At 38.9% G+C, this 8,955-nt stretch overlaps 1 protein-coding gene across 1 annotated transcript; it reads left to right on the top strand.

Moving 5' to 3' along the window:
* The first annotated feature begins 2,864 nt into the window (after nucleotides 1–2,864).
* On the top strand, nucleotides 2,865–4,337 carry LOC137983046 (trace amine-associated receptor 9-like). Its single transcript, XM_068830208.1, has 2 exons — nucleotides 2,865–3,017; nucleotides 3,230–4,337. The coding sequence occupies exon 2, from the start codon at nucleotides 3,319–3,321 to the stop codon at nucleotides 4,327–4,329; it is 1,011 nt and encodes a 336-aa protein (XP_068686309.1). The 5' UTR covers nucleotides 2,865–3,017; nucleotides 3,230–3,318; the 3' UTR covers nucleotides 4,330–4,337.
* The last annotated feature ends 4,618 nt before the right edge of the window (nucleotides 4,338–8,955 follow it).

Below are 8,955 nucleotides of genomic sequence, written 5' to 3'. Positions count from 1 at the left end.
TACCTTTCCCCTTCCCCCCCCCCCCCCCCCCCATCTATAACTGATTGAGATTTTTAAGGAAAGAACTCTTAAAACGAGGGGCAGTAACTACCGTTTTAAATAGTGCTCGGTCGAAATATGGGGGCTTAGTGACTAGTCACGAAGCCTCTATATGTTGACCGCGCCCAATTTTCAATGGAGGCGCCTGCTTGCAGGCTGGACGGACAGTTCTCAGTCTGAGGTCATGGGCCTTGCACGTTTTAATCCCTAGGCACGATAATGCAGGAGATGCTTCACCGCAAATATCCTTTAGTAAAGTTTCATTACCCTGAATTTGTATAGGTAGCTTAGCGTACTGGAATTCTCATAAACGTCAAAACATGGAAAATCGCAAGTCACGTTAAAATATGTTCCATCTGCTCTTCAAGGGGTCAATTCTAAGGAATTTAGTTGCTCCACATTTATGGTGCCTTCCCACACGATAACGCCGTATAAAACTGTGTGAGGAGATGATAAGCCTAAAGTATAAATATAATATGGCTTCTTTATTAATTAAAATAAAAACAAATCCTTATCAAAAGGTTCAATTTGTTTACCAAACTTATTTTTGCAACTACAAGGTGATCTGACGAGAGATCTCTTCATCAAACTACGATAACGGCGACCGCGGCGAGAACATCATCTCAAAATATAAATTTGCGTTATTGTAATGACTTCGCGACTGTTTCAATCTCTGTAATATGACAAGGGTGAGATAGTTCTTCAAGAATGACATTGGTCGGAATGGCGCTTAACTAATTTAGGGGAGGAAATAAAAAAATATCTTCAAGTGCTGTCGTCCTTGACAAAACCTCAAATTTGGCTATTTCACGTTGCTGTTTTGCAGACGACGGCGAAGAAATGCATTGGAAAAAAGTGAAAAACTAAATATGCAAAATTTTGACATTCCTGTTGCCGTCGGCCGTTGTCGTTGCGCAAGAGACAGGTTTTGTTGACCTATTCGATCTGATCATCTCTACAATAGCGATTAAATTGAGCGGCCCAATGAAAGGTTTTTTTTTTTTCATCAGTAGCATTGCCTCGCACTTTGCCGAGTGAGGAGTTAAGTTGTTCTCTAGGCACCAGTCTATTCCACTCAGCGAAGGCAATTTGTTTAGAGAGGTTGAAAGAATTAGGAAGTCGAAGAAGCAATGACGGTTACGGAAAGGACAACGCCCCAAAGCAAGGGGATTATTGGTTAAGAGAATGTAACATACCTTGCAACAGCAAGAAACGTTACGAGAAAGGTTGCAGAAACCGTTTCGGAAAGTAGAATTAGTTCTAGTTTCCGCAACGCTTCACGCAACGTTTCAACGAATATTTCAAGCATTACGTAATGCAACTTGTGCTGAAGTGGTTTATGGCATACTTTATCCTTATGTGATCATCGAAGGCTAGCCAGACAAGTTGTATTAAGGCTGAACACAAAATGCTCCAAAATTTTATTTTTCCTTTTTTTTTTTCTAAAGAGGTTGCTCGAAATATTCCGGAAAGTTGCTCACAAGTTGCTTAAAAAAATCTGAAAGTTTCTCGGAAATTGCTCCGAAATTTGCCATATATTTACAGCAAAAAGAGGCCATAAAAGAACCATTTTTCAATGTTCCTGCCGGACTCCTGAGCTTTTTAACTTCAATAAAACAATTAATTTAACCCCTCAACTGTGTGCTCTGTGATTCTTCTGAGAGCATGTTTGGGCATGTTTAGAACATACCTTTATCACTTTGGCACCATGTTCATTATGCTATGCCTTTTTCAAGGGTCTCTTCTTCGGTTTACCGATCTTATTCTTAAGTGCTGTTGTCCGCCATATTTTTCACGCACTGCTGACCAGCTGAATAGCCTTAAAGTGCCCATAACCCCAAAATGTTTTATTCGCTAAAATGAATCTTTGTACCTGTTCGAAATGTATTGCCGGCCATTTTTTCCTTTTTCGAACAAATCCTGCCATTTATAGGCTTCGAAAGTTGCGAAAATCCAAGCATCTTTTGTTCACGACCGAGTGAGAAGGGGAGTGGGTCTATTCCTGTTTTGACGTCACAAACTACTTTGCATGCATTTTTACAAAGAGTTAATGACATGTAAATCAGTTTGTGACGTCAAAACGGGAATAGACTCACTCCCCTTCTGACTTGGTCGTGAACAAAAGATGCTTGGATTTTCGCAACTTTCGAAGCCTATAAAATGACAGGATTTGTTAGAAAAATGAAAAAAATGGCCGCATTGCGTTTCGAACAGGTGCAAAGATTCATTTTAGCGAAAAAAGTATTTTGGGGTTATGGGCACTTTAAATACTAACCAGTACTGTTTAAGACTAGGCAACGTGCACAAGAAGGTAGAACTGTACAGCGTCTAAAGATTATTATGGCTCTTTCCTTTGGTTTGCGGCTTCGACTGAGTTGTTGTCTTTAAATAAAAGACGTTGCTTGACAGAAAAAAGAAAGTTTCCCGAAATCGGGAAGGTTGCCCCAAAGTTGCCGAGCATCTTCAGGACAACCTAAGTTGCATGAAACGTGCAACTTGTTTCGCAATGTGAGAACTGTTGCCTCAATAAATTACGGGGCAAGCTGCAAGAATAATTGCTGAGTGCACCAGCGTATCATTAGCCCTCATAACGGAGTCTTCGATAATTCATCTGAAGAACAACAAATGAAACCGATGATTTGCATGTAATTCAACACCGTGTGTCTGGTGTTTTCTTTATTTTAGCTTTAGCCCTTCACGGACGAAATATTTGCCGTCGTTTTTCTTTTATATTGACCTATGTAGATGCTTGTCGTTTTTTGGGCATTCAATTTTCTCATGATCTATTAGTAAACATAGCCTGACGGCAAAGCAAATAATGGAAAGAAAATTCATGACAAAGGATTTGCTTGGCAAAACAAATTTCTCAGTTGCTTTAATTTCGTGGCTATGTTTTTGAAAGCGATTCGGAAATTAAGACATTTGTTAACAATTGCTTCAAATTTCAAGAAGCCTTTCAAGACATGTGGATCTTTCGGGTAAGGGTTAACTGTGTCATAAGTTCCCAAATAAAGAACCTGGTTGCATGGATCCCATTTCTATATATTTTAATCGATCATGCCACAGATTAATTTTTTTGAAGATCTATGATTGGCTCGACGTATATCTTGTCAAGATGAAGCAGTGAATTTTTTGTTTATTTAATGAAGGCTAATTTTGAATGAAAATCTGTTTCGATGTTAATTCTTAGATGAATGCAGCTGGCAAAAATTGCCTTCAAGACAACAACGAACTGCATCAGACATTCTATGGAAAACAAAGCCTTGAATCACACAAGCTATGAACGAGACAGCCTTCTTGATAACAGCAAAGTCTTCGGAATTCATAGTTCTTGTCCTACTGAGCTGTGTGTCAGCTATGATGGCTATTGTGGGCAACGCTGTTGTTTTAACAGCTATTTATCGCACGAAGGCCTTGCATACAATATCCAACTTTTTCATAGCTTCATTAGCAGCGGCCGATTTGGCGGTTGGGGTTTTCCTTAATCCTCTCTTAGCCTATAAGTCAATAGTATTTAGCTACCTCAATCCTGAGCGCCGTCTTGAGGGATCTGTCTTTAACACGGTTGAAGATTTTGCCTGGATTCAGGCTGTAGTTGCGACTACATTTGGTTTAACAGCCATCAGTGTCGATCGTTACATCGCGGTGAACTTTGGCTTAAGATATCCGGAATTATCTTCTCGCAAAAAGTGCTTGATCGCTACAATATCTGTGTGGGTAGTCTCTGTGATTTTTGCCAGTGTGCGTATTTTCACGAAAGAGCCACAGCATCTATCAATACTTTGGCTCGTCATGGCAGTTGTGACTTGCATAATACCAGGAATTGTCATAACGTTCTGTTACTGGAGTATTCTTAAAGCGGCTAGGATTCAGGTGAGAAAGATTGCCCGCCAAAACACTATCAGAAGAGCGGGAGATGTATCAAGCGCTTGGAGAGACAACAATGCCCTGATCAGTCAAAGAAAGTCCGCTTTTACAGTAGCAATAGTGATTCTTCTTTTCATCTTTCTGTGGAGTCCAAGTCTTGTGACAGCGGCAATTCAGCTCAGAATATCTGGTTCAGAAAATCCAGAAGACAAGAGAACATTTGTTATATTGGAGCGTAGAGTGTGGCTTTGGGTTTGCCTTGTGGCTTATTTTTCCTCAGCGATCAACCCCTGGGTATATTCTATAAGATCCACCCAGTTTAGAACCGCTTGCAAGATAATTTTTAAAGGTCCCAATTTGCTACGATTCACAAAAGCCCACGTAGTCGATGAAATCGTGCAATTACCTTCAACTCATCGCTGATCGATGCCATAAAGTAGCTTGTAGTTGGGCTACATAATGATATTAATACTAATAAGAGAACATACATACTTTCAGTTGCAAATGTACCGAATGTAGAAAACTAAAGAACTTAGTCTCAGTCAAATGATTCGAACGTCAAACGTATTTGTTAAGACCTTTTTCCTAGCATTTGATATTTGTTTGGCTAAAACAACTTTCTGATCTTGATAATCTACCTTGGAGATTGACTCAACTTAAGAAATTTGTTTTCTTATTCCCTATTATCCGGATTCTAGCAAGTTCAGCTTCATCTAGAAAAGGCACCTAAAGATATTGTTCATGTCAGCGTAGAATTAGGGTAGGATTGGGCTATATGTAACAGTTAATCAAACCAGCAGGTAAGTTTTCTGGGGAAAATCCTAGTTTCCGAAAATGGTGTAAACGGACGGGAAAAAAAGAAGGTTACCGGTAAACGTTCGGTAAACGTTCGGCCGGCCGACCTCACGGTATGCTTAGCCGTAAGAAAAATGCCTTGTATTATGGAAATATATTTTTCTATGTCTACAGCAAACTTTGCAGAAATTTGCATCGTGTTGGATTGAAAAAACAAAATAAAAACAAAAAAGTTAATCCAACAACTTCAAAACCATGCTAACTACTGCTTAGATTGTGCATGCTGAGGATATCTTACAGAGTTTGAACATAGTTAGTAGAGGGGAATGGTTATGAAGGCCGGAAAACTTTAAAGGCGCTCTTACAACTTGAAGGAACCTATCACGTGATCGCGAAGGTGCACAGCTGAAAACAAAATGGCGGAGGACTCGGAGGAAATGTTCGTGTGGGGAGACGATTTTGATGCTATTTTAGCGATTTTAGAGGAAGATGAAGCTAGTTCTCCCTTTGAAGTTTGCCGGCCTTCATGACCATTCCCCTCTACTAACTATGGTCTGAAGCTACTCAAATTTTCAATTAATTTTCTCATTTGCAACCAAACCCATGAGTGCCTTTCCCACAGTAGATCCTTACCATATTTTTTTTATTTGATGAAAGTTGTATCCGAAAAGGTGTCATATAGCTCCCAGTGAACCAAATCACCAAGTTTAATAACATCATTTGAATTCAGCTTGTTCCCATGCAAACTTCGCTGACTTAGCTTTTGTCCAAGATTGTCCATCAAAAGGAGCCTATCATACACCTGCCATCACTCTTAGTCGTCTTCTGAAATCAAATTTGTTTTTAAATTTAAGTTGTTATTTATTTCAGCATGAGAAACAATTGTCTCTATATAAAATCTATAACATCTATGGGAAAAGCATAGAATCATTTCAAACACACAGCTAATAATCTTGCGGCAATGCCGTGACAAATCAATCCGCTAAGTCAAAGATTATATGAAGTTTTATTTGGAAATGGAAAAGGCCTACCTGTTTGTTTTTAAATCACAAGAACAAGGGTTATGATAAACTTTACCAGAGCTATATCGCGGCTAAGCTCAGTTTTGGCAAGTGACTCTCATTTGACAATTTTGAATTTTCAAAAAAAAAAGAGTTTTTTATTCATATATTGAAAAATACGGAATGGAATTACAAACAAGTAAGGCTTTTATACTATAGAGTAGGCAGGATAGCAGTAAAAGTAAAAAAAAATAATAATAAAACCAGAAAAGAAAAACAATAAATTTAACTAGATAAAATTATACGCAAGCAAAGTGCAAGCAATTTTCACTGACGCTTTGTGCATGGCACGTACACAGCTAGCCCCACTTGTTCAAACGTCGACGGATAGCGCTATCCACCGGATAAATCACTATCCAATGGATAACTCAATCGATTTTGCTAGTGTTTATCCGCTGGATAGCGCTATCCATCGTTTGAAAAACTAGGGCCTGATGGTCAGCTAATCGATTCACAGCTTAATTTGGGTTTGCCATTGACAATTTTAAATACTTTATCTTTAAATACTACTTCCATTGGTACCAATGTCTTTTTTTCTAATTATTTTAACTACCGGAAAATTCATCTGATTTTCTCGCAGATTTAAAAATTTGATGAAAAATAAAAAATAAAAAAATAATAAAAAATATATATATATTTCAACAATGCTGACGAAGGATTGTATGAGATCACATATTAAAGACAGAGCAAGCACAAGGAAAAATGAAAATATATTTTATGAGGCGTGGAATATTACAAACTTTGATTCACCAAGAAAATGGATTTAAGCCCAAAAACGGAAATTACGAAGCATGTTCTACTGTAATTTTTTTTAAATATTCGTTGGGTCTTCTCTTGCAGGATTTATGCCCGGGGGGGGGGGGGGGGGGGCAAACCCTTATAAGGGCTTAATGGGAACGTGCGGCCAGCCAGGCAATGTTTTTCGGGATTTTGTCTTGAACAGGTTATCGAATTTATCATTTTTTGTCTTAATCAGGGTATCTATTTATCAATTTTTGTCTTAAACTGGGTTAAATGTCTTAAACAGGGTATCAAAAATCGAAATTCTGTCTTAAAATGGGTAGGAAAATCAGCAATATTTGTCTTAAACAGGGTCAGGGTATGAGTGGCCGCGCCGCACCTCCCCAACCAGCGATACATCGAGTGCCCCCCCCCCCCCCCCGGGGATTTATGTCTATGGTAGTTATTTAAGCCGTTTAAGCTATAATTAAGGATAACAATTTGATAGCATGTATTGCATTTTAGTGTTTTCAGTGAAATGACAAAATGAATAAGTCGGAATACTTTGAGAACAGAGACGTTAGAATTAACAACGAGCGTCAGTTTCGGTTGCTTTGCTTCTGAAAGGAACAGGTGTTTTGATTCTTTGTGTCTTCAATAGACAAATAAAAAAGAATTATTAATACCTTTGACGCTATAATAACAATGGCAGGGGTGGAAGAAAATGTCAACTTTGCGTCAATTTTATTAAAAAGCAACGCCACCAAACGACACGGTGACATCAGCTGTCTATTTTGCATAGGTGATTTTACTCAAACTCTTAAGCTAATATTTTGTTTAAATATTACCATTGTTAAGGCCTCAGTCCAAACAATAAATGTTTTGCGGTAAAATGTGCTTAAACATGAGTTTTATGGTAAAACATGTTGATGTTTTACTGAGTTGTTAAACGGCATAACACATCCTAAAACATCTTTTTTTGAAATCAAAAAAGGCAAAGAATTGTGGTCCTCTTCTTTCTCCTTCTTGAAAGAAATGTACACGTGATACGAAACCATATCCATGGATATAACAAATTAGTATGCTCAGTCTGCATGCGTGTGTCAAACGTGTTTGTCCAAACGTGCATAACATCGGTCACCAACTCACGAGAACAAAACACATGTTTTACAATGTTTTAACAACTGTTTGACAAAATCCAAATCGTCTCCGACACGTGAAAACATGTTAAAACGGCACAAAACAAGGTGGCCAAGTACAAAAAGAAAAGTTTTTCCTCCCAGCAATGTTTTAACATATTTAAAGGCCTGGTCAAACACTCGCACCATTTCAACACAACATCTTGCAACATTGTTGGGCACAACATGTTGCATATGTTTGGCCACCCTGTTACGGTATGTTGCGACATGATGTTGGATCAAGTTTAAAACGGTCAAATTTTTCGTGCAACATTTTGGATGTTGCATGATGTTGTACTCGTTTGGCTCCATTCGCGCAACACTGTTGCACTAGGAAATGCCGCTAGGTCCAGTTGTTGCGCGTCAGAGGCCTGGGGCACAAAAAACATCTTCATGTTGCTTTGAAAATGTCGGAAATGTTGCGTGAATTTGGCAAGCTCGTTCAACACATGTCGCAACATCACGCAACAATGTTGCAAGATGTTGCGTTGAAATGTTGCAAGCGTTAGACCAGGTCTACCGTTTGGCCAGTCCTTCATTGCCATTTTTCGTGTTTGTCTTAAAGCGAGTTGAAATATGAATATTTGGCAAACCCCCTGAAAAAATTACATGGGACCAATCAGAGTTGTAAAAGGTACAGAATGAATGATATTTCACCAATTAGAACTTTCACTAGTCATCAGGGGCCGGTTGCTCGAAGCCTGGTTAGCGCTAATCGTTGGTTAAGAGGTATCAAAACCTATAGGTTTATATGGTATTTAACGCTGGTTGGCGCTAACCATGCTTCGAGCAACCCGAGCCAGATAGATTGTTATTATAATCACTAAGAATGGTGTCGCAATCCCGGGGGGGGGGACTCCCATATGAAACAGACGGGGATGCTCGTCGTCTCGCTTAGGGGTGTAAATTTTGGATTTTGGTCTCGCTTAGGGTGTTCCGGGCAAAGCGCCAATATTTTATGCCACCAAGGTCTCGTTTAGGGTTCCGCGAAGTAACACAGAATTACGCGAAGAGAAACAGAAGTCAAATTTCCTTTTAAATTTTCGTTTTAGATAAAAGCATTCGATGATTATGCCTTTTTAGCATTAAAACTCATTGCGTGTCGTATTTTTGTGTTTTTAAACGGTCTCTTTTAGGGGTCAAAATTTGCTTAAGCCACGCCTAGATTGGTCTCCTTTAATAATGGTCTCCTTTAGGGGTTAAATTCAAAATTTCCGACGAGCATCCCCGTCTGTTTCATATGGGAGTCCCCCCCCCGGGGTCGCAATAAGCCATCAAACACTTTGTTTTACTAC

Source organism: Montipora foliosa, chromosome 13 (genome assembly GCF_036669935.1).
Source record: "Montipora foliosa isolate CH-2021 chromosome 13, ASM3666993v2, whole genome shotgun sequence".
NCBI lineage: Eukaryota > Metazoa > Cnidaria > Anthozoa > Scleractinia > Acroporidae > Montipora > Montipora foliosa.
Note: the sequence above shows the minus strand (reverse complement) of the source record. Positions and strands in the feature narration are given on the sequence as shown.

Excerpts from the sequence above, each read along its gene's own strand:
- LOC137983046 (XM_068830208.1), top strand. The coding sequence starts at position 3,319 with ATGAACGAGACAGCCTTCTTGATAACAGCAAAGTCTTCGGAATTCATA.